The 27,773-nt window shown below is 33.2% G+C and overlaps 4 protein-coding genes across 5 annotated transcripts; 1 reads left to right on the forward strand and 3 right to left on the reverse strand.

Annotated features, from left to right (window-relative positions):
- The first annotated feature begins 3,699 nt into the window (after positions 1-3,699).
- LOC132615682 (peroxidase 5-like) lies at positions 3,700-5,057 on the forward strand. Its single transcript, XM_060330297.1, has 2 exons — positions 3,700-3,985; positions 4,096-5,057. The coding sequence occupies exons 1-2, from the start codon at positions 3,746-3,748 to the stop codon at positions 4,858-4,860; spliced, it is 1,005 nt and encodes a 334-aa protein (XP_060186280.1). The 5' UTR covers positions 3,700-3,745; the 3' UTR covers positions 4,861-5,057.
- A 1,700-nt stretch (positions 5,058-6,757) lies between these two features.
- LOC132615615 (peroxidase 5-like) lies at positions 6,758-8,153 on the reverse strand. Its single transcript, XM_060330225.1, has 2 exons — positions 7,914-8,153; positions 6,758-7,803 (listed from the first exon to the last, which is right to left on the reverse strand). Exons 1-2 carry the CDS (start codon positions 8,151-8,153, stop codon positions 7,039-7,041), a joined length of 1,005 nt encoding a protein of 334 aa, XP_060186208.1. The 3' UTR covers positions 6,758-7,038.
- A 3,211-nt stretch (positions 8,154-11,364) lies between these two features.
- LOC132614463 (copper transport protein ATX1-like) lies at positions 11,365-13,716 on the reverse strand. Of its 2 annotated transcripts, XM_060328916.1 has the most exons (3): positions 13,558-13,716; positions 12,188-12,263; positions 11,365-11,837 (listed from the first exon to the last, which is right to left on the reverse strand). In XM_060328916.1, the coding sequence occupies exons 1-3, from the start codon at positions 13,564-13,566 to the stop codon at positions 11,575-11,577; spliced, it is 348 nt and encodes a 115-aa protein (XP_060184899.1). In that variant the 5' UTR covers positions 13,567-13,716; the 3' UTR covers positions 11,365-11,574. The 2 variants fall into 2 exon arrangements, with proteins under 2 accessions (XP_060184899.1, XP_060184898.1); XM_060328915.1 differs by lacking the exon at positions 13,558-13,716 and having other exon boundaries at positions 12,188-12,284.
- Positions 13,717-24,489: 10,773 nt separating this feature from the next.
- LOC132615784 (cytochrome P450 94C1-like) lies at positions 24,490-26,409 on the reverse strand. The gene has a single exon (XM_060330377.1). It carries the CDS (start codon positions 26,307-26,309, stop codon positions 24,798-24,800), a length of 1,512 nt encoding a protein of 503 aa, XP_060186360.1. The 5' UTR covers positions 26,310-26,409; the 3' UTR covers positions 24,490-24,797.
- Between the last annotated feature and the right edge of the window lie 1,364 nt (positions 26,410-27,773).

The raw sequence follows: 27,773 nt of genomic DNA on the forward strand, positions 1-27,773 counted from the left end.
TTAGTAACGATCAAATATATGTAAGTGCAAAATGTTGAGAATTTTCTAATCCTTTTCTTAGTTTCAACCAATCATGGAATCACGTTATTTTGTTAATATAGAAAGTAACTAGTATGCTAAAGGAATACCACTCCTCTCTAGCCATTATATAAACGGTAGAATTTTATATAAATATAACAAGTTGGTACTACTTACCTTAGGAAGATCATGGCTCTAGCTTTGCTGGAACAGTTCCAAACAATCTTATAAAGCCACCATATCATCAACATTAAAGGACATTAATGATAACATCTTAGCATCTGTCTAAAGGACATGCTCAAGGTGGCAGAGTCTTTTAAAGTATTTGCTCGAGATGGCAGAGTCTCGTGCTGATAACGTGTTATAAAATGAAGCTAAAAGAGTAATAATATTAAATGATGAAAACTATAAACTTAGAGTGACAAAGAGGAGAGATTTTATTATTCTTCCAAAATGTGTTCCAAGTACATTACACATGAAAACTTATGCCTCTATTTATAGTGCTACATATGCATTCAATATATGAGATAATGGAAGAACCATTAATATGGTGGAAGATAATGGAAGAACCATTAATATGGTGGAAGATAATGGAAGAGGCATTATATTTGTGTAGTGGACATCCATTCTATATTTCATAATACCAAGCAAATACTAACACAAAAAGAATGTTTTTCATATGAGTCAACTTGAATTACAGAAGCTCAAATTAGGCCAAGCTTTTAGATGGCTAACTTTGGCTATGCTCAAAATGACTTGCCACAAAGTGTACACCTAGCTTAATCCCTCTAAGTTTGGTCATATTGACCTATCATATTTTTATGGGCTAAATTTAACATTTCAATCCTACTTCTCAGACACATGGAATTTTTGGATTTGATAAAAGATAGAAATGTAAATGCAGAACCCAAAAACATTTTGTGGACCTCAATAGTCGAGTGTTGAATTGAATGTTAATTAAGGACCTAACCGTTGAACATGTGACATTTAGGATCTTTTGTGCTATTTGCTCTTGGGGAAAACATTCTAGTTTTCGCGGTGCATGCTAAAAAATGTAGCAAAACTCTAGCAAATTTATCACTAATTAATATCCATATCTGGTTGTGGAAAAAAAGAAAATAGTGGGAGAATGAGAAGTAATTGGGAAGATTATTATGGGTATTTTCTTGTTTTGGTACTTAAAAAAAAAAAAAAAGGAAAAGTGGCGCCGAAACTAGATTTCTCAGCTTTTGTGGCTTAAAAATGAGAAGTTCACTTTCACCATTCAATTTATTTTTTTACACCATTCAATTAACTCGGGAACTCATTAAGAAAAGAAGTTAAGGCCTCATTTGTTTGCACTTAATGGAGGTCTGAATCTGGATGGTTCAGATCTCAGTTCATTAAGTGCATTTGTTTTTATTAAGATCTAATCACTTAATACATCTTAACATGTCTGATTCGGTCAGATCTTGAATAGAGTCTGAAAATCATTCAAACCCATTGCTTGCGTCTTTTATTTTTTTAATGTTAAATTCTACAATTACACTTTTTTGTCTTCTCCAATTTTATCTCCTCTGTAGATCACCCAAATCGACCATGGCTAAAAAGTTCTAAACCTGCCTCTTCATCTCATCTCTCTTCTCTATTGTCGGTTCTAAAACAAAGGAATTAAGAAACAATCTCCATTTTTGACCATGCTTCTTCCCGATCATCACTCCTCCACTGGGGCCTAAGATGTATAATTGAAATTCATTGCTAGAAAAAATACCAATGACATATAACCAAATATCAATACATGGAGAACAACTACGAACAAGATCTAGAAAATCCACCCACCACCACCTTGACAGTGGTAATCTTTTATTGAGCTATGCGGCAAAAATGGTGGGGCTGTTAATAAGAGTAGGTGGTGGTACAATTTCTTCTTTTTCGTCTTTAAAATTTGAGTTTAGAGAAGGATTATTGTGGAATCTGAAGTTTCAAATTTGCTGGTTGATTACTCGAGGGTTACAACATTTCAAAGCTCTTTTTATTTATTTGTTTATTTATTTTTATTATTATTATTATTAATATTATTATTATTATTATTTTGTTACCATTTTTGTGTCACCTTTCGTATTTCAAGAGTCAAACAAGTTTTGTTTTGCCTGTAATTTTTTCATGTCTTTTAAATATTTTGAATTGTTAATTATTGTGGTGTATGATACTTCTTACATAGGCTCCAAGTATGTAAATTTTATTTTTTAAAAACATAGAGACTCTATGTCCAAATTTGCGGGCAAAGCTAAGAAATTTGACTTTCGAAATTCGAACAGTACCACATAAAATGGGACAGAAGGAATAATAAATTGAGAATAAAATGAAAATATGTTCATTCAGATGTTAAAAACAAACAGTCTTAATTATATAATATTTACATGTAGAGACAACATCTTAATCATTCATATTTACATTCAGATTCAGACGTCTTAATCTTAATGAAAACAAATGCAGCCTAAGTTCCTGTGTATTGGCATGAAGAATAGTAGTTTGTATGTTATGGTTGAGCACTCTCGAAATAGTATAGAATGATGCAATTTGCACGTATGCTTTATTTGATCTACAGAAGTGTAATAATATATGTAAGTACTTGTAAGTGGAATCTTTCTTTTTCTTCTAATTAAATCCAAACAAGCAAAGAATCAAGCTTTTTTCTTCTATTTTTCTTGCACTACTTGCTACAGAATAGGAATATTGGATTTTGTGGACTAAGTTTAACAAAATACTAACAAGATGAAAGAGGAAAGTCAAATTCTCATTTGCAAATTAAGAAAGCTATCACAATGAGTTGACACGACAGTGGGGCAATGCACCAACATATCTTACCCATACCGGGGACCAACTAATCAAATAAACAAGCCAACTCAATCTCCAAGTGAAACTTGTTTTTCCAGCACCATATTAGAAACTAGAAATTACCATTTCGATTTTATGCACGATACTAATAATGATTCTTTATTCAATCATCTCTGCCAGCCTATCATGAGCACTATTCTTCACCCTCAGTTTCATTCTAAGGGACGGTATTTGACTGAACATGTAATTAAGAAAGATATACTTTTAAAATTTGTGATTTTAAATATATCATGAGATTTCAGTGGCCAAAACAGCATGCTATTAAGGACAGGAGTGGACCTTAGGGAGTGCAAGGGGGTCATCCGGACCTTCACTTTACGTTGTATATGCAAGGTCAAAATTACTTTTTATGCATATATAACATATGTTGAATTCAACTTCTTTATATTTCAAATTTTTTAGTGAAAATTATGGCTCCACGACTAACTAAGCGTAAAATGAGAAGTTTAAAATTAAATTGTTTTCAAATACAAAAAATATCATTCTCTTTAAAATGTACTAGTACAATATATAATGCCACTTAAAATGGAACAGGGCAAGTAAGGCCGGAATTAAGGGAAAATAGAGCGTCAACCTATATAGTTCATGGATGACATAATAAGGTGGTAGCTGAGGAATTCATCAAAGGTCAGACAAGCTCAAGAATGCTTCAAAAACGTAGTTGGTATTAGAGGCAATCGTTTTCGTTTTGTTCCATAAGAACTGTTCCTTCTAAAAATATAGACTTCTTCACTTAATTTCTCAAACTATAAATACTCCAACAATGTTCTTAAGTTATATCCATCCCTTGAGTAGAGAGTCAATTAAGAAAAAGCCAAAGTGTCTATAGCTATTGTTGAATCATAAAATAATGGATTCCAAAGGCATCAACCTTTCAGTCATAGCACTTTTTGCTTACCTGATTTTATCATTTTCAACATCTATTCTTGCCTATCGAATACCATGGCCACCAATTAAAGTAGGCTACTATAGATATAGTTGTCCACCTGCTGAAGGCATTATTAAAAATGTTGTAAACAAAGCTGTGTCTCGTAATCCAGGCATTGCTGCTGGCCTTATCAGGTTACATTTTCACGATTGCTTCGTTAGGGTACGTGTGAAATTAATTCTCCAACATGAATATGCACGCTAATATTTTCATTTTCTTAATTTGATTATTGCATTATTATCTTAAGCTAACATGTCATGTACTTTAATTAGGGGTGTGATGCATCCGTATTATTGGATGGACCAACTTCCGAGAAGGAAGGTATTCCCAACAAGAACAGTTTACGAGGTTTCGAGGTGGTTGATGCTGCCAAAGCACAACTTGAGGCTGCATGCCCTGGAACCGTCTCGTGTGCAGACATACTTGCATATGCTGCTCGTGACAGTTCCTACAAAGTTGGAAAAATATACTATGATGTCCAAGCTGGACGTCGAGATGGGCGTGTTTCTATTGATTCTGAAACATTGGCCAATCTTCCTTCTCCATTCGTCGGTGCCAGGGAACTCATCCAGAATTTTGCCAGAAAAGGTATGTCAGCTGATGAAATGGTAACCCTTTCTGGCGCGCATTCCATTGGTATTGCTCACTGCGCAGTGTTTGCTAACCGTTTGTACCCTCAAAACAATCAACAAAATCTGCCAATTGATCCTGAATATGCAAACTTCTTGAAGTCCATTTGTCCACCAGAAGCACTTACAAATGGAACAGGAGTTGCTAATCCTGCAAACCTTGATATCTTTACACCAAACAAGTTGGATAACAAATACTATTTGGCTTTAAAGAGTCAAAAGGGATTGTTGGTTTCTGATCAAACATTGATGGCACACCCTACAACTGCTAAGATGGTGAACTTCAATGCTAGATATGGTTCGGTTTGGGCAAAGAAGTATACAGCTGCAATGATTCATATGGGTACTTTGGATGTTCTCACAGGTCGAAAGGGAGAGATCAGGAAGAATTGTCACTTCGTGAACTAATATGATCTCTACGTGTTGCCTTCCGAAATTAAGAAGGTTTTCAGTACTATTTCAACTTTTTCATCCAACTCAAGCTACTAGGATGGTTCAATTCTTGCCCAATTTCTTTTGCTTTTTTTCTTCCAAATATTTGTCCAATTGTATTTGTTTTTTTCCGAATATTTGTCCATTTGTATTTGTTTATTTCCTAATGTTTGTTGAATTGATTGAAGGAGTTTTTTGAACAATTCTTATAAGTGATTCATATAGTTAATGTTGGAATAGAAATTTAGATGAAGACCATTATCTTCCTAAAATCTATTATGTCGAATCCTCAAAAGATAATAAAGTAGATGCAGAAGAGATCATTGAAAAGCAGATGAATGTTTTCTAATGTTATCACCTAGCCTACAATATTAAAAATTAAATCAGGTGATACCCCTGGTGTAAATAAGACAAGTTCAGTCGCAAGCAATTGAAGAGTTAGTTTGAAAATACGGAAATGCATATGATTTCCCTAGGCTTCAGTAACAAAAAGTTTGATGTATTCTCAGGTTTGTACGACATATATAACTGGATAAGAGCCAAATACCTTCTATAAGGACCTAATATGACAAGACAAATATTTTTGTTAGCTAGCTGTATAGGTAGTCTAATTTTTGCTGAGGGATGGAATGTCTGCTTTTCTAGCTTCACCTCCCTCTTTGTGAAGGATAAAAGTTTTATCCTTGTATTGTAATCAAAAGTTAAGGCCAAGTCCACCTCATGTGTACTTTCTTCCTGATTTATAACAACCCATACGACCTTGGAAATTTCATTTTAAAAAAATACTATTGCGTACATTGTTAAAATGCTAGGCATATCGATATTAAGCAATCTGAGAATTGATCACTGAAAAGCAGCCAAATGAGTCATGTGGAATATATTTATACAGAGAATAAAATGTCACATTCTCACATACAAAAGTTTGAATAAGTTAGAAATATTTGGATATCCAGACATCGATCGGCTTTGTTGGATGTTGCTAAGATAGTGTGATATCTATATCGGGCTACATGTACCTACTTGTTATTAAACTATCTCCTTGAAGTGTTAAACACTCTCGTAGCTAAAAGAGTTTGCATATCGTCCGTAGCACCTTTTCTTAAATTGTCTTCTTTGATAAAGTTGGAATATGGGCAAATAGAGACATATAGGAGCATAAATCTTGTCCAGATGGTTTTTTCGCCAAGGTAAATATTGGTGGAGGTGGACGGAGGCTGTGGTAGATGTTCCATTCGATGTGTTCTTCACTACAGTTACATGGGGTCAACATTTCAAAATTAGTCAGGTTAATTAAGTTCTGACCATAGTTGCAAGCTTGCAACCTATCTCATATTTGGCGGCTCTCGATCACAAATTAGAGAGTTTTAAGATAAAGTAGGAAAAAAAAATTAGAAATGGTGGAAGTTGATATGGCCACAGGTAGGCGGCATTCTGATTGACCCAATTGGCGGTCATTCTGATTTGGCGGAATGGTGACAAGCACTGATCTTTCTACCTGGTTAGTATACAAGGGTGAGGCGAATCTACACTATGGTAGAGAGAAAATGAAGAGATTGGGGGAAAAAATAGATTTTTCATATGTCACTCGCTCAAATTAAAATTGTTGTATTACACATACGATGTCATGTCAGTAGCGTGCATTTTTTGTAAGAAGCCATCCTCCCAGGCTTTCAATAGGCACAATTTGACTTGAATTCAAATTTTCAATATATAGGTACAAAATCTTTGTTGATTTATTTAAATGAAAATTTTTAACAAGTTTATAGTGATGTCAACGTATTCCGTCTAGTCAATTTTAAGGGAGCTTGTAGCCTTTTAAATGATCTTTTTAATATATAAATATACTCCAATTGTTTTAAGTTTATGGGTTTCATTTATGAATATTTAATTTTGAGGCAATTTCTATAAAAGTAAAGTATTAAGTTGGACAAAAACTTATGCTACATAAATCATTAAAAATTATTCAATAAAAAAAATCCTTTAAATCAATTGGATAAACATTAGGAAAAAACAAATACACAATTGCACAAACATTGGGAAGAAAAAAGCAAAAAAAAAATTACATTGAACAAGCATTGAACCATCCTTGCAGCTTGAATAGGATGGAAACGTTGAAAATATAATGAAAAACTTTTCAAAAGATAGAGATGTTAATTAGTTCACGAAGTGACAGTTCCTCCTGATTTCTCCCTTTCGGCCTGTCAGGACATCCAAAGTACCCATATGAATCATTGCAGCTGCATATTTCTTAGCCCAAACCGAACCATATCTAGCATTGTAGTTCACCATCTTAGCAGTTGTAGGGTGTGCCATCAATGTTTGATCTGAAACCAACAGTCCCTTTTGACTCTTTAAAGCCAAATAGTATTTGTTATCCAACTTGTTTGGTGTGAAGACATCAAGGTTCGCGGGATTAGCAACTCCTGTCCCATTTGTAAGTGCTTCTGGTGGACAAATGGACTTCAAGAAGTTTGCATATTCAGGATCAATTGGCAAATTTTGTTGGTTGTTTTGAGGGTACAAACGGTTAGCAAAAACAGCACAATGTGCAATACCAATAGAATGCGCGCCAGATAGGGTTACCATTTCATCAGCTGACATACCTTTTCTGGCAAAATTTTGGATGAGTTCCCTGGCACCGACGAATGGAGAAGGAAGATTGGCCAATGTTTCAGAATCAATAGAAACACGACCATCACGACGTCCAGCTCGGACATTATAATATATTTTCCCTACTTTGTAGGAACTGTCCCGAGCAGCATATGCAAGTATGTCTGCACACGAGACAGTTCCAGGGCATGCAGCCTCAAGTTGTGCTTTAGCAGCATCAACCACCTCGAAACCTCGTAAACTGTTCTTGTTTGGAATACCTTCCTTCTCGGAATTTGGTCCATCCAATAACACCGATGCATCACATCCCTGATTAAAGCACACGACATGTTACCATAAGATAATAATGTAATTATCAAATTAAGAAAATAAAAATATTAGCAAGCATATGCATGTTGGAAAATTAATTTCATACGTACCCTGACGAAGCAGTCGTGAAAATGTAACCTGATAAGGCCAGCAGCAATGCCTGGATTACGAGACACAGCTTTGTTTACAACATTTTTAATGATTGCTTCAGCAGGGGGACAACTATATCTATAGTAGCCTACTTTAATTGGTGGCCATGGTGTTCGATAGGCAAGAATAGATGATGAAAATGATAAAATCAGGCAAGCAAAAAGTGCTATAACTGAAAAATTGATGCCTTTGGAATCCATTCTTAATTTTTCGGCTGAAAGTTGCTATAGACACTTTGGTTTTTTCTTAGTAATTGGCTTTCCAGTGATGGATAACTTATGAACATTGTTGAGTATTTATAGTTTGAGAAACTCCTTGGAGGAGCTATTCGTATTAACAATTTAACACATGATTGGTTGTATAATGCCAACTGTATGGTTGACGTATTCTTGAGCTTGTCTGACCTTTGAAGAACTCCACGACCACAACTACCATCTTATGTCATCTACGAATAGGTTGACATTCTTTTTGTTCTTAATTTTTTTCAAGTTACCAATTAGACCTAGAAAAAGAGGTAAGAAAATAGAAAAAGGTTACAATTTGAGTTGTGTGAACTATTCTATTTCCTTGGTAATTGCTTGTGCTCATAAGAGTCATAGGCATGGCATATATGATAGGTTATCACAATTACTAGAGTATTACGTACGTACTAATGCACTCTACGTTTCAATTTATGTGATATAGTTTGAATTGAAACAGAGTTTAAAAAGGACATGAAGACTTCGGAAATTTGTGATCTTAAACATGTCAAAGCATCTAAAGTGACTAGCTTTTTTTTTGTGAAAAAAAAGCTTTATTAATCACCAGAACAAAACAAAGAACTCAACTATGCCAAGGAGACTAAGTCTATAAAACTTTTGAAACTTGTATTTGACACAACATTTGTATGGTTATAAAAGTTTCTCATCAAGGGTAAAGAGGAAAATGTAAAATTAGTTATTTCCAAGTTAAAAGTATGTCATTTTTTTGTGACGAACTATATAAACTAGAAAGTATGTCACATAAACCGAAATAAACAAGTATTATTCTCCCTCCTTTGTTCTATCTAGAAGAAATTCAAAATGGTAATTTTTGGTTTTTCGTTTGACTGCAGAATATATTGTGTCAGTACTGGAAAAACAAGTCCCACTTGGAGATTGAATTGGCTTGTTTATTTGATTAGTTGGTTGCATGTATGTGCTATAGTATATTTGTGCATGTCCCATATGTTATAAACAACGCATTAAGATATCTTTCTTAGTTTGTATATACGGGTTTGACTTTCCTCTTTCCATCTTGTTAGTACTAATTTTCTGATATTTAGTCCACAAGCTCCAATATTCCTATTCTATAACAAGTAGAGTGAAACAAAAATAGAGGTAATTAAACTTGATTCTTCCCTTTTTAGATTAAGAAAGGAAAAGAAAAAGTCTGATTAATAATGTCTAAGAAGAAAATTAGAACTACCAAGTCGAAGTAGATTAAATTAGGTATATATGTGCAAATTGCATCATTTGGTTTTATGATCTAATATAGCATGTAGGTTCTAGCGATGACTCGTTGTATTCTCTACTATTTCGAGAGTGCTCAACCATAAACATATAGGGGCGACAAATGCCGAATACATGGGCAATCTCTTGAACTTGCCAGTAAATTCATTTAGACACTAGAACTAAAACTTGTTCAGATTGATCAGCACTTGAACGCATGATAAAGTGTTCTCATTAGACACTTTCTGCTCAAATTTTAAAAAAACTTATGCTAGTGTTTTCAAACGCCTATTTCGTAGATAAGTTAACCACTTAAAATATGTCGCCTCCTTTAATTAGACGCAGTAGCCTCAATAAGCTATAAAACCTCAGCCCCGTTTCAATTGAGGTTAATGTGTATAAATAAAGGAGGTGACATGTTTTATAAGGTTAATTATCTACATAATAGGCGCATGAGAACACGCACAAAAGTTCTAAAAAAAATTGAGCTGGAAGTGCCTAATAGGAACAATAATCATGTATCCAGGGGCTCAATTGAAATATATTGTAGTTCAAGTACTGTTAAATGAAATTTACTGGTAAGTTTTAATGGGCTTTCAATGTATTCCGCCAAAAAAATGTTCATGGATCTTAAGAACACCTATCTGAAATATATAATGCAGTTACGCCCGAAGGAGTTTGACTTTTTTTCAAGAAATTACACCCAATGATCTAACTTTTGGTCCCGCTTACCTTTTAGGCAAACCTTCAAGGTCAAACGTTAGAGTTTTTTCCATTGGAAAAAAAAAACATACTATTAAACTTAATATGAAGCAAGCAGAGTCAAAATTCAAGACCACTCACCTCCAAAGCCATTCTTGTAATATCACCCACCTTTTATTAGTGAGTTCTTGTTAACAGAGGCCCAAGTTCTGTATAGCAGTCCATATATATAGCAGGCCCAAAGTACTGTTGTAATTAGCTCTTACACTTGTAGCCAGTATTTCATTTGTATTTTGTCCATTCTTGCAATTTGTATCATGACATGTATATAATAGATTCATTTTCTGATCTGATGAATAACAAATATATATCCTCTTTCTTCTCTCTATATCTCTATTCGATTAGGGTTTTTCTCTTCCAATTTTATTTTCGCAATTCAATTTGTGTGATCAACCAGTTCCCAAGTGATGAAAGTGAAAATCGGAATCAATAATCATGCCAGTGTCCAAGCATTTTAAACCATAGAAGCTGAAAATTATAGTTAATTGTAATGACTTGGACGTTGAAAATATGTTTGTGTTTATCGAATGTCTTGTAAACTTCGAGAAGATACACATTTCTTTACTTAATTATATCTTCAACAAGGGTTCTTAGGTGATTCTTTTTCATAGGTCAATCATGTGAAGGTTCATTTTAAACATAAATGGACATGAGAAATGATGTCACATAAATTGAAATCTAAAGTTCTACGGGCACTAATACCGAGCATGAGTGCCACAATATTTGTGTGTCTTATAAGACTTTTTGACACTTGACGTCAAAAATATTCTATAATATATGTGTGGCTAAAAACTCTTCTCATTAAAGGTATAACAACAAGTTTTTGAATTCTTTTCAACTTTACAAAAACTTGTCAATATTTTCATAACAAACCAAAAAAAAAAAAATTGGCAGTCACATAAATAGAAAGGAGTACTTTTTTAGGATATAAAACTCTCATTTTCTTAGGACTAGTAATTTTGGGAAAGCTCTTTAGTTTTGCTTCATTTGAACTCTAATAATTCTTAGCCTAGAGTGTTAATAACAAGACGTTACGTTCCACATATTATGAAAAAAAAATGCTACAGTATAATGGGAAGAGGTGAACCCAATTGGACAGTTAACAATGATCAGCTAGCAACGAGATTCCAAATTGTAATCAAGGTAATTTGATTTTTCGAAATGAAAGATTGAACAACTATTAAATATAGAACTGACTATATGAATAGATTGTTCCTTTATGTAAGATAGTAGGACTTGCTATCCACATTACAAGAAAATTACCAAATGCAGAAAATTAGAAAGACAATTATTTCGTCTCTGATTAATTGTTACATATCACACTCTGCTATAGTCATAAAGTAGCATAAATCATAAGCATGGTTTAAGTTTTCACTACATTAAGCTATCATCAGGCTGCAGCAACAGTTTCCGCGGGCTTTTCTTCTGCGGGCTTTGGTTCGGGCTCAGCTGGTGTATCTGCAGGCTTTTCTTCTACGGGCTTTGTTTCTGCGGGCTTTGTTTCGGGTACAGCTGGTGCTGGTGCTGCTTCTGCTTCCCAGAAAGAAGTCTTCTTTCCAGTCTTTGAAACAGTCTGGAAAACAGCTTCTGGTTCAACATTTCCCTTTACTGTCACTTTTTGCTCCTTTATATCGATGTCAAATGATTCAACACCTACAATATATTCGTAGAGAACATTTGAGTCAAATTAGTTGTTCACAATATTACTCGCTTCATTTCACTTTATGCATACACTCGGAGGCAAATGTTCTGTTTATACTTTATAGTACAGATATATTCCGTTTCTAGTACGTATTTGGCAGAACCTAATGACTTTGATCCAGATCATTGTATTTATCATTAAAAAATCATCTGATATGTACAAATTATAATTTCAGAAATGACAGATTATATATTTAGAAATTCTAAGCAACATATATAGGTGTCAACTGTAACAGGCTAGGATAACAAGGATAAATGTAGCAAAGGATAAAAAAGCAAATATATATATTTTGTAAATGTACCTTCCATTTTGCCCAAAACCCTGTTCACAGCTCCGACACAGCCTTGGCATGACATGCCAACCTTGAGAACAACGGTCTGCCATATCATTTAGGGAAAAAAGAAGTTTGATCAAGATTTTGAAGTTTAATCTTTATACACTGATAATTTTATGTCACATAAAAGATGACTATGTAACTATTCATATATAATGAGTGGTTAATAAGTGGAACATTATATGTTACAACATTTTACAATAAAGGTATAATTAAATAATGGGATACATTTTTAGTCATTCAGTTATTAGTAAATTCTTATTTTTGTCTTTGTGATATTTGACTGACACATTTAACCTTTTATTTAATTTAAATGTATGTTTTTGGTCCTTTTATGTAGATAGTTTATATGTTATATACATTGTACTATCTGTAGAACTATATAACCATCAAATATGAAGTACCAATACAATCTTATCGTAACACAAGAGTAATTAAGTAGTGGAATGGTGAATAATTATGAAAAAAATTGTGAATATTCACTAGCAACGGAATCAAACGTGGACATTTCATAATTAATTAAAAGTAAATGTACTTTGTAAGATATCACAATGCCCAAAATCAAAATTTCTTTAATAATTGAGGGATCAATTAACCCTCAAACAATTTTCAGTGTATGCGAGTTAAATCCTTATTCAATTAGGTGAGTATAGCAATGTAAGAGTGAGCTTTCAAAGGATTTATCAATTTTAATAGTATTGCAAAGACTCGAGAGAGTCAACTCATCTCTGCCCCAATTAACAAAAAGGGAAAAGGATTAGTTTGGGGGTTAATCCTATTTCATTCTTTGTAAGTTTCTTCGATCAAATTCATTAATCCAATGATAATTGATTAGTTTCGGGGAAACTATGCTTTAGCGCAAAAAAAAAAAAAAAAAAAAAAATCAGCACTGACAATTTTTTTCAGACAGACCAATTGGTCAACAAGAAAAACATTCACCACAAACCCATAATTGATCAATTTTAAGCTCAAAAGAGAGAAGATTGTCTTTGATATATCGATGATTAACAAAGCTAGCTACTTTAAATTTATAATTCACACCAAGAACTCTTTTTTTTTTTTTCATTCCAAGTCATGATCTTATTACCATTTGGGTTTTCAAAATTCACACCAAGAAGTCAGCTCAAGTGAGAAAATTTAAATCAGAATTTGAGTTATACAATCACAACTTCATCAAACCCTTCAGAGAATCCCAAGATTATTGTTGGCTTAAAATAATTAATTAGCAAAACAGACAACATGAGTATAAATGGAATATTATCAACACATGATCTAGAAAAAATAATGAAGAGTTAAAAAACAGGGGGTGTGGGGGAGGGGGGGGGGGTTGTACATACCTGAGACATGATGATGAAATTTTAGGATGAGAAGAAAAAACTGACAGAGATTTTGCTTTCCTATGAAGAAAAAATATATTTGGCCTTTGAAGTTATGGTAGAGTTGAGCGTGTCAAAGTCTATTTATAGAACAAGAAAAAGGGACAAAAGTATACAATATACTTTAATTCTTTTTCGTTCCAAGTGTTACGTTGTTTTAGTAATTAAAATTCTATTTAGAATCTTTGGACTTTGGCAAGTTACTTATTACTCCCTCTTATTTTTTCTTTTTACTCCCTCCATCGTCCCTTAAGAAACTATTTATTAAATTCCCTTATTTATTACGATTTAAAAATTTAAGTCCGATCTAGTACATTATGTAATTACTTAATGATAAGAGTGATTGTAAAAATAAAAAATAAAAATTCTCTTTTGATTTGCTAAAGTGAACGAGTTAAAATGATAATCTATTTTTAATATAAGAGACAGGTAAAAAGGAACATAGGGAGTAGTTTTTAAAAGAATGCATCTTTTTATATTTAGCAAGTTTTTCCCTCACTGTTTTGGATACTTGGTGAATCTTAGTAGCTCAGTTGATTGACTATCTGAATTTTCATCTTATTAGTGAGGGTTCAATTCCCCACCGTGTAATCCCCTCCCCCATTTCCCCGACCCCTACCCCCAATTTTAAAAATTAAAAAAAAAAAAAGTTTTTAGTTCTAATTTTTTACTGTTAGTGATGCTTTCTTGTAGGCATGACATATTCTTAAACCCATAAAATTTGAAGAACAAATAGAGGGGAGGGTAAAATGGGTTAGCGGTGGTGAGGTGGCATGCCGCGTGACATTCACCTCATCAAATGTTAGTGCCACGTAAGATTAGATGTCCACATTAAACAACTTTAACAGAGGAAGGGTATATTTGAACCAATTTAACAGAAGAAAGATATATTTAAACCAATAATATAACGACAAAAGTATATTTGGACTCGAAACTTGGCTCTTTTTCAATAGTACAGGTGTATATTCGGCCCTTTTCCGTAATATAAATCAGAGAGAATATATACCAAGAACCTATGGAGTAATAATGTTGTAGAAAATGGGTAGATGTGACTGGGCACTAGGGAGGTAAATGAGTGGTAGCTAGTGGTTAGTTGGTTGGGTTGACCAAATTATTATAAGTGCCAAATACTATTATGTTCTTACGTAACGTAAACGCATGCCTAGCCTCGTCCTTTTTATCTTTTCTTTTCTTTTTCAATTGATTTTTGGACATGAATCTCTTTTCTTCTTCTTTTTTGGGACTAGTAGTAGCTCCTAGTAATTTTTGGGGAGCTCTTTAGTCTTTATTTGCTTTTTTTTGTTATGAAAATGTTCTTTATATAATGATAAGTAAGGAAATCATTAAATAATTTTCAATTCTTAACGCATAATCTCTTCATGATTGAACTATACTAAGGACATAGACATATGAGTCAACCATATGAAATACAGGAAATTGACGATTTTTTTTTTCATAATAAAAAATTTATTGTTGGTGTTGTCGAGTCGAATGGACTTTGATAAAATGAAAAAATGTCTATTGCAGAGGAGGGTTTGATCATAGAAGGGAGACTATGAGAATTGACTCACACTTATTTTAGGCAAGACTCGTGTCTATACCATTACAAGTGTACATCTTTGTGGTGGGTATGAGTTATAATTAAGACCGGTTTTTTGTTTAACCATCAAATATTCAAAAATTAAGTTGGACTCGCTTTATATAAGACTCACTAATTAAAGGGGAAACACTTCATCCAGGAGATCTTTTCATTTTCATATGGCTCGAAGCCAAGATTTCAGTGGAGCTCTTATTTCGGGGGCAGATCTATAATATTAGACTATTAGGTATAGATTTATGTGAAGTCAATAACTTTTGTTTAAAATCCTACATTTGTATTAAAACTCGTATAAGAATATTCAGCTCGGAACCCAATTTATTGTTATGGTTATTATTGTATATTTTCCTTGTTCGAATTTATCTGTCATACTTTCCTTTGTAAGTTGACCAAGAAAAATTATTCTTCTTTATTTAGAAATAATTTAACTTTAAGACTTTCCATTTACCTTTAATGAGATATCTGAATCACACAAATCCATGACTTATTTTAGACCAAAAGTTTTAAAATTCTTTCTTTCTTTCTGGAAACTTCATGCTCGGTCAAACATCGATATATAAATTAAAATGGATGAAACATTAACTTGAAATCGTTGTAAAATTCATAAACTTCAAATTTTTGAATCTTTCTCTCAATAGTCTCATCCATCCCACCATACCCTTTGGCAATATTATAAGGTCATATTCGTCCAAAGCTTTTTGCTTTTCATTTCTTCATAGTTTTTGGGGGTCACCAACTGTTAGAAGATTCCATTGAACGGCGTATTGGGTATTGGTTGGACCAAACTTTCATTATCACTCTAACGACATTAAGATATGTTCCAGGAGTACAAGTTTCTTCAACTTTTAATTTGTTCTTCTGGTAGTACACACACTTTTTGTTGCAGTACCATATCTAGCATGCAGTACGAAGCTTCGAACATGTATGCAATGTGGTCTGTCAGTCCCTACTAAGATAAATTAAAATAGATAAATAAGTTTTTTATAATTATTTGGTATCCGAAATTTACTGGCCCAACTAATCTAGTTTTGCTTTGCCTAATGTTTTCTACTAGGAGTTTCTCCATTTTTAGGGTTTAAATCCGAAACTTTTAATTTAGGGTGGAGGGATCACATTCATCTCAAGATGGCTAGGTGAAGGATCTAAGATATAGGGTGGGGGTTTCCCCAGGACCCAGTGTATTTTGCGCAGAGACCTTTTATTTATATTGGAAGATCTATAAATATACAATAAATATCGGTTGGGAACTCAATAATAAAGAAGTCTCTTGGTGCAACATCAATAACGGTACATACTACTAGAAACAGAGGTGTTTCCCACTGACATTCAATGGTGAATTTGAGCTATAAAATATGATTTTCTCACTTCATTCTCACAGATCCAACTGACTATAAAAATGCATGGAGTGAAACAGGTTCGATTAAAATGCTAAAAAAAATTCTAATTTTTTCATGTGAAGACACTACGATTTAAATTTTTCTCATTCGGTGGAAAATAACCACTAGACATTTTTCAGTGAGAAATCAGAGATTTTTTTAGTAGTGCCTGCTTAAGGTTAGCTGGCCTTCTAGATGGGGCTTTGAATCCCCTTGGGCACCTATAAAGAAGTTTTCTTTTAAATTTAAAATTATTGAAAACTCATAAACTTTAAATATTGAATCCGTCAATAACGATATTCAGGAGTAAATATACAGATCCGGATATCAGTTCGGATCACTTTGACCTAAATTCTTTACTTATTTTAAGAAACACATCTAATATGTATATATTAATTTAAAGCGTTCGTCTCTGCACGCGGCACCTCCTCGGTGGTAGAATAATTTGGATTCCTTTTCCCAAAGAAAAAACTACTCATACAGTTTTTTTTTTTTCCTTAGGTCATGAAATTACATGGGACTGTACAATTAAACTAAGTTTGACCCTTGATAACAACGAACCCGTTGATTTTTTTTTTTTTTTTTTTTTTTTTGCTAAAATAATATATTTAATTTAAGATCCAACCCACGTTGATTTTATTGGCTGGACAGTTTTTAAAGGTGTATCCAATTTAGTTACGTACTTACGTGAGTAAAGGAAATCGCAAAAGGACAATAGCTGCAATTTTTTAAAAATTACAACCTATCTATACTTTATTCACTTGGAGTGATGATCACTCGACTAATAATTATTATTTCAGAAAATTACATTTTTTTTTTCATTTCAATTTTTTTAATAAAGAAAATGATTTTTGGAGATAATAGTTATAGGTAAGTGACCATATGAGGAATCAATTCTTATTCACTTTGCTAATCTGAAAGTAAGAATAATACTTTGGTACTTGAGAAAATATTTTTTATAAATAAGAAAAAAGACTTCCTTTCTACAAGTTTCGAATCACCACGAAAAAGAAACACCTTAATTTCCCCTTATGTAGACAATTTTATGATTTCGCGCGAGTAGTGAGGTGGAAAAAATTGACTCCCACCAATTAAATGTACACAAACACCACGTCAATTCACAATAGTTAAATGTATAATTTAAGTTTATACAACAATTATATGTTAATTAAACATTTATTGATTTGGTCCGAGTAAGCTTGAGGTTTTTTACTTTTTCCATGTACCATGAGATATAGTGGGGAGCAAAATATTTTCTTTCTATCTTCCTAATTTGAGCGCTCAACAGTGCCAAACTTAACATACTATTTTCAAGGAAGAGGTTGTACGTTTGCCCTTCGAATGTGATGATTTTTAATTTTTGGCCTTCAAATGGATTGATCTTTAATTTTTGGCCTTTAGTAATCTAACTTATGCCTTAAGGACAAAGGCATAATTTGTGAGATATTGTGATGCGGAAATATAAATTTATGCCCTGCAACAAAATTGTTTCAGCACAAAATAGGGGCATAAGTGCCAATGAACCATTTTCAAGTTCTAATTCGAACTTTGCATTTACATACATACATTTCAGAATGAAAAATTTACCTGTCATAGCTAACTTAAGAGTTATTTATGGATAATAATTGCCTTTTAATTTAATTACTTTTCATATCTATAACGACTTTTCAATTTACCCATCATAGCTATACCAAATACATAGAGTTATTCCACTGTATCAATCTTTTCCCTCAACCCTCGCTCTCTTCTCCCTCGACTCTCTCTCTTTTTTCCCTCTCTCTTCTCCCTCGGCCAGCCGCCATCCAACTCTGTCACTACTATTAACCACTCCATCTCTTTCCTCCTTCTCGTTCTTCATCATTACAGAAGAGAGAGATGGACGGAGACAGCAAAAACAGAGAAAAAGCGAGCAGTAGCAGCGGAGAAGTCGCGCGCCAGTCAGGAGCAGAGAAGTCGCCGCCAGTCATCTTCTCCGGCGGAGCTCTACCGGAACCCAACCAAACAACCGCCTCTATCCCTCTCCTCCCTTTGCTCATCTCCACACATCACCACCCTCCGCTGTCTTCGCAAATCACCACCGTCGAACCAAACCCATCACCTCGCACTAGCAAACCACTATGCCTTTCATCGCGAAACACCCTTAAACACCGTCACCACCCACCGTCAGATCCAGATCTGAAATCACGAAATTGCGATCAATCCATTATCGGATTTAAATACAATGTATACTTTATATACCAAATCACGAATTTTTCAGTGTATTTATATACAATTTTTCAGTGTATCCTTTGAGTGTATTATTCATTTTCTTAATGTATACATTGTTCGACAAGGTCACATTTGTATGATCTTCGGTGGAGTTGTTGTATATCTGTAAGAATACAGTGTATCTTAATTTATTCATTTTAGTAAATACAGTGTATTTTTAAAAGGATTTGAATGTATTCTTCATTTATTATAGTGTAAATATATTCAAATACAGTCGAATAAAAGAATTTTTGAGTGTAAATACATTCAAATACAGTCGAATACATTCAAAATGATTGTTAGTCATTAATTAAAAGAATTTCTGAGTGTAATTACATTCAACTTTGTAACACCATTGGCGACCTTGTTGATCGGAGCTCGAATACACTCAAACACAGCCAAAACAAAAGGATATATAAATTATAAATACACTAAAATAGACAGCTCCGTCGTGTATTTAAATGCACTGGAATACAATCATTTTAGATACACATGTATTCAGAGAAATTAAGATTGCATGTATTCAAATACAGTCAAATACACATGACCTCAGATAAGGTTGGATATAACTGAACAATGAATTCAAATACATTCAAATACACGCAAATTGCTGAAATGTAGCTGCAAACCGTAAATAGGTAAAAAGTAGGTATTATTTGTTAAAAGCTCATAAAATATAGTTATTTGTGTAAGTTGCCCTTTGAGAATAGACTTAAGGGAAATTTACTTGGTGTAGCTACCCCTAAGACTTATTTATGGATAGGTACTACCCTTTCTAATATTTAAGTTTAGTAGCTATATTATTCAAATTTTACAATTCATAGCTACCCCACTTTTTACTAATTAATTGTGCTGCCCCCATATCCCTACAATCCTACATACATGCTACATGTTTATCTCTCTTCCTAAATATACTTTCTCTTCATAAATACACTGCAATTAACTCCCCGATTCTCTCAATTTCTTCCATTATTCAAATCAGTTTCTATCACATCTTCAATTCTCATATCCGTTTTTCAATTCTCATATCAGTTTCTTGTTATGAATATTTGAGCAACTAACAATTTTTTTTAAGTGGATACATGACTCATATTGAGAGTGTTGATGAAATTAGTGAAGGGAAAGAGAAAAAATATGAAGGTCAAGGAGAAACAATGTTGTTAATGGATTTCTGTTTTGGATGACCAAGGAAATAGAGATGCCGAATAAGAGAAAATGGAGAGCTAAAACATGTTTTATTACAGTGTTAATAGTTCCTTAGGTGGTGTAGCATCATCTAGGAGCAAGAGAATAGGCTGTTGGTATAGAAACACCATTGATGAGAGTTGTGGAGTTTCATGTCCACCAAGTGTTTGATAAAAAATTTCAGTATATTTCAGTATATTTCAGTGTATTTCTGTGTATTAACAAACAATATATTTAATTTTCAGTATATTTCAGTGTATTACTTCGCTGTATTTCAATGTATTTTTTTTTCTTTTTGGCGTAAATATAGTGAATGTTCCAAATATATAGCCTATTTTTGCTCCACTTTGGTTTCACAATTTTGTATCTCGCTGTTTTTCAATGTATTTCTGCATTTTGTATTTCTAATTTATGAAACAATTCTGACATATTTCATTATAGTCCATTGTATATACGCATACTACAACTTTATATTTCTTAAACAATCAACCATATTTTATTGTATTCCAATGTATATTTTTTTGTATTTGGAAGTTTTTAGATCTTTAGTGGTTTTTGAATTCAAAAAATTTTGATTGTGATAAAAGTTGAGAGAGATTTGTGAGTTGTTATGGAAGAACAGCCGTTATGCGCGATTTATGGGAAGTTTTAAATTGAATCCCAGATTTTTTTATTTTTTTTTCCATAAATAGGGCCTAATTTTACTCTGTAGCGATTTGCGTTTCTTGTATTTCATTATATTCCATTGTATATATGCATACTACAACTTTTGAATGGAGTGATTTTGTTGCGTTTTTTTGAATTCAAAAACTTTTGAATGAAGTGATTTTGATTGACAGACGTGAGCTGTTATGGAACCTCATAAGATTTGCGTGAATCATGGAAGCATTAATACAAATTACTATTTAATTTGGAAAAGATTTTTATTGCCTTATTGCCTTAAATAGAGCCGTTCTTTACTCAGCAGCGTCGCTGTATTTCGAAAACTAAAAATTTACTGGAAATACAGCCAAAAGCAGTTACGAATTGTAATTTTTCAACTTGTAGTTATAAATTGTTAGAAGCTATTAAAAGGTAGTCATTTGTGTAAGTTTCACTTTAAACCCAAATTAAAGCCCATAAGTTAATAGGACCAAATGGGAAATTTCACCCGCGTGATTTGCACAAAAGTGATACTTTTGGGGAGCTATATAAATTTTGGCTCCGCTTTTGACATTTGTGCAGAACTAACCGTTTTAAGCTTAACAAAAAAAAAAAAATCCTGGACTAGGGAAAACAAAGTTCTGGACTAAAATACCTTAAAGTTGAGCAAAAAATGGTAGAGAGATGCTGTCAATAAAATGGAATAGATTTATTCAAAGTATTATTCTCTCATATTGCATGAGTAAAATATTTAGACAATTATTTTCTCAGGTACGATTTTTAAGTCCAAGTATATATATAAGAGTCAGATCAATTGCAAATGTTTGTCATTCGCTCTTCAGACAGGAGTTCATCAACGACTTTGAGGAACAAGAGAAAGTAGAATTCTATGAAAGAGTCTCCTGAATCAAGATGCATTTGAATTCCATATAGCCAGATTGAATGGTACAAAATTTATCTCGTCTTATGTATATATTGATTGATTTACACAATACTTTGACAAATTAGAAGATACGTCAATTGACAATTACACATGAAAACAACGACTAGCGGATATTTAGTTGTCAGAATGCATTTCATCAATTTCATACGGTCAGATTGAATGGCACAAAATTTATCTCGTCTTATGTATAAATATTGATTGATTTGCACAGTCATTTGCCAAATTAGAAGACATGTTAACCAACAATCGCACATGAAAAATAATGATTAACGGATATTTAGGTGTTTGGATGCATTTCACCAATTTCATACGGCCAGATTTAATGGCAAAAATAATTGTCTCATCTTATAAATATTGATTGATTTACACAGTAATTTGTCAAGTTAGAAGAAATGTTAATCAACAGTCGCACATGAAAACAACTATTAGCAGATATTTAGGTGTCAGGATGCATTCATCAATTCCATATGATCAGATTGAAAGACACTTTAAGATCAGTATCTTGTCTTATTTATAGATTTCGATTGATTCACACACTAATTTGTCAAATTAGAGAAAGTTTCAACCTTAAAATCTCACATGAAAAGTGATTAGTGGATATTTAGGTGTCAGTGTCATGTCTAATGCTTGAGTTCTTGTTCCTCAAAATTAGAGAGCTCGATGTGTACGTCCATTCTCATACCTCAAAACTGTTTTCAGTCAAGTCTGATCAGATCTTATAGGCCTCAAATGCCAATACCCATGTTTAGATATTTTGTTGATATTTTTAATTAATAAATGTTCACAAAAAATTAAATTTTAAAATCAACAAATATCTGGAAATTCTATTGAAATTCTTTTCAAAAACTTTTATTTTTTATTTTTTTTATTACGGTTGGGTGTTTGATATTCGTATCGGGCTCAATCAAATCTAAATTCGCGCTGGAAAGTCTCACATTGAAGGATAAAATGCTCTCTAACAAAGTCAATTTCATACCCAAAAACTCGAATCCGAAAACTTTAGTTAAAAAGAAAGTAGTACTTTCTATCCACCACAATCCTAACGGATTATTTTCGAAAACCTTATCCATGGACAGAGGATATCATAAACTAGTTTAAAATATTAATGCCTTGAATCTAGATGCATTACTTTTGGCGGTGTGCATGTTTAAATTGTGTGGCGTTGTGGCCACAGATGAGAAATTGGATGCTACCAAATTTGTAGGACATCAACTTTAATTTTGTAGGACGCGCGGTGGGGGACATATTTTGTTGATTTTTATTGGCGGCCGTATTTGACATGTAGCAAATATATATATATATATATATATATATATATATATATATATATATATTATGAATTTAATTTAAGTTATATAAAGTCTAAAGATTTTTTTTGCATTATTAGCAGGACCGGCTTAGGGTTGAAGCAAATAAAGCGAATGTGTTAGGGCTCAAATCCTAGGGGCTTCAAATCTTTTCTAGTAATAGACTTGCAGATTAACTTTTTTGTTTTTAATCATTAAGTATTTTAAGGTAGAAGAAGTATAAACTTTTTATGAAAGTGGATACTATATAATTTTATAGATGAATACTAAACCTGAATTTCGTAATAAACGTGCATATTTAAAAAACAATTGATGAGAATATTAATAATAAAATCACAAAATCACTTAATTTAAAAAAAAAAATTGACTTTAAGCTACCAATTCTCACTCTTCTAATAAGATATCCTTGAGACCTTTCCTATTTCTTCTTTCATGATCTTATCTACTTGAAATGCTTACATGTAAGTGTGGAGAAGGTACCCAGGGCCCTTTTTCAACTTTTCCCTACTTACTTAATAAAGTCTTACCTTCCTTATATTTTGAGCCTCCGAAACCAAAAAGTTGAGTAGTGGTTCGTGTCTAATATATGCTCCATCCGGATCAAAAAGAGTATTCATTTAATCATTTACACACTTCTTAAGAAAATACTAACTTCTAGACAAAAAGAAATAATTTGACTAAACTACCCCTAATTAAATATGTATTGGGATTTGATCACCTAGCACTTAATAGGGGTAAATCTGAAAAAATAAGGTTAATTCTTTCTTGATTCGATAAGTGAACACTCTTTTTGACTCAAGAAAAAAAGGCTAAGTGGACACTCTTTTTTATTAGGAGGGAGTACCATAAGTTACAAATGAGATAATTGGGAGGAAAATATCTCCATGAATTAGTAGGCGTTTGGACATGCGATTTGAAATCATGGTTTGAAATCAGCGTTTGGACATGCGAATGAAATCCTAAATCATCCAAAAAGGCATGATTTGGGGTTTCATATGTCCAAACGACAACTTAAAGTTAAAAAGTATTGATAACTACCTTCCATGTCCCTCATAGCTAGCTTTTAATGTTGTTTAAATTTTATACACAAACGGAAGATATAATTTACTTTCTCCATTCACTTTTACTTGTGTCATTCGGACTTTCCAAACAATAATTGCTATGGGTATTTTAGTACAATACTCATATTAATTGATGTTTAGTCTTAAATATTGGGAGATTTGGGGAATAAGTAATTAATGCTAAAGGTAAAACATGAAAAAAAAATTATATTTTTCTCTTGATACTAAAAGACAAGTAAAAGTGAAAATGCATTTTTAATGTGGATAAGTAAAAATGAATAGAGAGAGTAATTGATTGTGACAATAACAAAATAGCAACACTCTTCTTTTCAGAAGTGACCAACGTCCCATGCATGTTTAGAGTAAACGCTTATCCACGATTGACTTTTTAAACTCCTTTAACATTTACTAATAAAAAACAATATTAAGTCCCACAAAGAGAGGTGATAACATTGTATAATGATTAAATCACTTTAATTTAATTAAGAGGAAATAGACAATTTCCCAATAATAAAATATTCAGCTAGGATTATCATAGGGGGGAAACTGGTGCCACCTTTTGTGTGCATTCATGTATTAAGACATAACATAAAGCCAATAACTCCACGTTAACCATATTGTAGAAATCACAAATGAGTGTTGGTGGGGCCATCCACTCTCAACTAGAGTCTTCAGGTTCCATCTTTGAAAATGGAGATATTCTTGATAAGAAGCGCTTCTTACTTAAATTCGCCTTATGCGGCGCGAATTTGAATTAGTCGAGACAGTAAATTTCGAATACCAAATGGTTATTCCAAAAGAAGAAAAAAACTAATATTAGGGGCCAGTTACTAGCTAAAAATTTCAAAAGTCCCTCCTCCGCCTAACCACCACTGGAAGTCCGCCTCTCACGGTTGCCGTCAGCCCCAGATCGAACCGGAGATCACCGCCGGCCGCCACAGCCCGAATGTCGAAGTGTTGCAACATAGAAGCCACTACACACTTCATTTCCATTAGTGCCATTTCCTTTCCCAAACACACCCTAATTCCACCTTGAAAAACAGGGTATTTAAAAGGACTTTCTTGACAAAAAATGCCATTTTTCAACCACCGTTCTGGCTTGAACTCCATATAATCGTGGCCCCATATAGTTTCCATTCTCCCAATCGCATACGCATGGTATGTCACCCTATCATTTTTGCCCACAAATGTGCCGTCTGGAAATACATCATTTTCACTAGCAAATTTTGAATCAAATTGCACTGGTGGATATAGCCTCATGCACTCATGAACCACTGCATTCAAGTAATGCATTTGATTTATCTGTTCAAACTTCAGGAATTCTTGATTTTGTTGCATAACACAACACGTTTCTTCCCGGATTCTTAATTCAACGTCGGGGTGACTCGTTAGTAGCCAAAATATGCTTGTTAGGGCGGATGCTACGGTGTCACGCCCCGCCAATATAAAACTTATCACAATGTCCCTTAAGTAGACTTCATTGTCGACCATAGTCATGAATCTTGATAAAAGATCTTGATGATTTGAATAGCCCAATTTTCTTTTTTGCCTTATGACTTCCCTAGCAAGAACATCAATATTTCCAATCGCCTTCCTTAGTTCCTTCTCTGTTCCAATGTCCAAAAGCCTTTTGATCTTCCAAATCAATGGTGATGCTGCCATTGCCCTCTCTGCTGACAATTTTGTTGCCAAATCAAACGATTGTGCGAAATGGGAAAGAGGAAGGGATAGTTCAAGACAACCAGGGTCTAAACCAAAAGAAAATTTGCATATGTTATCAAAAGAAAATCTTCTAAAAACATCTTGCAAGTCCAAAGTTGTCCCTCCAAGATGTTGTTGAGATACAACAGAGGATAAAAGTGGGAGAAGCCTAAACTTGATCTCATTTTTCACATTGTTAAATGCATAAGATCTAATGGACATGCTACCAAGTTCAAGACTAGCCATTTTCCGTTGGAACATCCATAAATCTCCATCAACATTGAAAATTCCATCCCCTAAAAGGTCACCAAGAATCATTGAGAAAGGCTTCCCTTTAGGGTAATTCAAGAAGTTGGTTTTGAGCATGTACTCCACATTTCTTGGATTGGCTGTGATTATGTTGCCAAGAACATGGATTCGTATAGTTTGCGATGGCGAATTTCGGAGAAGATGAGCATACCAATCACCAAGATTAGTAAATTCTTTTCTCCAACTAGATGTAAGGTAGCAATGGCAAACGTCACAATTGCACCATAACTTATTTTTCAGGAAGAGCAAAACAGAGAAAAAAGAGAAGGCAATGGCAACGGAGAAGAGAAAGTAGCCTATGGACACTTGAAAATATTGCAACAAAGTGTATACTTGTGACTCCATTGAAGAAGAAAGCAAAATTTTATTTCCTACATGGGACTTGGAAAAAAGAGAGAAAAGAACTAGGAAACACGAATTTGGAGTTTTGGCCTAAGTGCATTGCATTCTTATAAAACAGTTTTTTGGGGCCTATTGTAGCACATGAAAGATGAGGGCATGTGGTGTTTGGCAATCAATTACCATGAGTGAAGAATTCTGAGCTGTACAAGATTGCAAATCCCTAAGGCCATCACTTTCATATACTTTTTTCCATCTGGTACAAAATTAAGGACCCGTTTGGCCATAATAATTATTCACTTTTTGCCGGAAATATTTTTTACTTTTTTTTAAAATTAGTGTTTGGCCATGAAAATTCCAAATACAACTTCGTTTTTCACTTTTTTCACAACCAAAACAAGTACATTCAACAAAAAAATATTATTTGCAAAAACTTTAGTCAAACACAACTCCAACCTCAAAATTCCAAAAAAAAAGTGAAAAAGTTTTTGATTTCTATGGCCAAACGCCTACTAAAGTAAAGATTTTTCTATACTTGAGACACATGAAGCATGTGTTTTAATATTTCAACTTTTGTCATTTTCCCTTTTTTACCTCTGTGTGAGGATAAGACTTTTAGTATGCAAGTTTAACTACTACTGTACACTATGATACTGCAAATTCTTTTTCTTTACTTTTTAGGTTATTTAAAAGATTAAGATAACCGTCCACAAAGAGTGAGCTAGACTGCATCCATTTGTCTGGTGAACTAACTTGTAGCTGCAAGCAATTTATCCTTTTATCAGGGGTAGAGGATTTACTAAACGACCACACTACTTTCCTAGTCATCTTCTTGCTTTTTTCCCCCCACCCGGCGCCTATATTTGTATTGGGCCCACTTAAATCGGAATTCACATCGGGAAGTCCCACATAGGGTAAAGCGCTTTCTAACATATGTATTTTTATACTCAGGATTTGAACCTGAAATCTTTAATTAAGGATGAAGGAGTATTTACTAATCCACCACAATATTTGTTGGTTAGTCTTCAGTCCTGCTTCATTAAATAAAGTGTCTTCACTAATAAATTGATAAAATTGTTTACTAGAACAATATATTGTTTACTAGAACAAAGTACCAATATAAGATATACTTCTTCCGTTCACTTTTACTTGTCCACGATGAATTTTGTACACCACTTAAGAAACAATAAATGAAGTGCATAATTTACAATAATGCTCATATTAATTGGTGCATGATTTTAATAGACTTGAAAAATGATTTGAACTGAGTAATTAATACTATGGGTAAGACTGAAAAAAAGAATTTGTCTTCTCTCGATATGCTATGTGACAAGTAAAAGTGAAAATCTATTTTTAAAATATTGGACAAGTAAAAGTGAACGAAAGGAGTATAATAAAGGCTTTCGAAACTATAGGGAATGAGATAAAGGCTTTCGAAACTATAGGGAATGAGACTTTTTTTTTCTTATT

This window comes from Lycium barbarum, chromosome 10, assembly GCF_019175385.1.
Source record: "Lycium barbarum isolate Lr01 chromosome 10, ASM1917538v2, whole genome shotgun sequence".
In the NCBI taxonomy this organism is placed as follows: domain Eukaryota; kingdom Viridiplantae; phylum Streptophyta; class Magnoliopsida; order Solanales; family Solanaceae; genus Lycium; species Lycium barbarum.

What these genes read in the sequence shown, in the direction of transcription:
- LOC132615682 (XM_060330297.1), top strand. Translation starts at nt 3,746, where the DNA reads ATGGATTCCAAAGGCATCAACCTTTCAGTCATAGCACTTTTTGCTTAC. An exon ending in TTCACGATTGCTTCGTTAGG is followed by an intron (nt 3,986 to 4,095) that starts GTACGTGTGAAA and finishes TACTTTAATTAG; the next exon opens with GGGTGTGATGCATCCGTATT.
- LOC132615615 (XM_060330225.1), bottom strand. Translation starts at nt 8,153, where the DNA reads ATGGATTCCAAAGGCATCAATTTTTCAGTTATAGCACTTTTTGCTTGC. An exon ending in TTCACGACTGCTTCGTCAGG is followed by an intron (nt 7,804 to 7,913) that starts GTACGTATGAAA and finishes TGCTTTAATCAG; the next exon opens with GGATGTGATGCATCGGTGTT.
- LOC132614463 (XM_060328915.1), bottom strand. Translation starts at nt 12,275, where the DNA reads ATGATATGGCAGACCGTTGTTCTCAAGGTTGGCATGTCATGCCAAGGC. An exon ending in GGTTTTGGGCAAAATGGAAG is followed by an intron (nt 11,838 to 12,187) that starts GTACATTTACAA and finishes AATATATTGTAG; the next exon opens with GTGTTGAATCATTTGACATC.
- LOC132615784 (XM_060330377.1), bottom strand. Translation starts at nt 26,309, where the DNA reads ATGGAGTCACAAGTATACACTTTGTTGCAATATTTTCAAGTGTCCATA.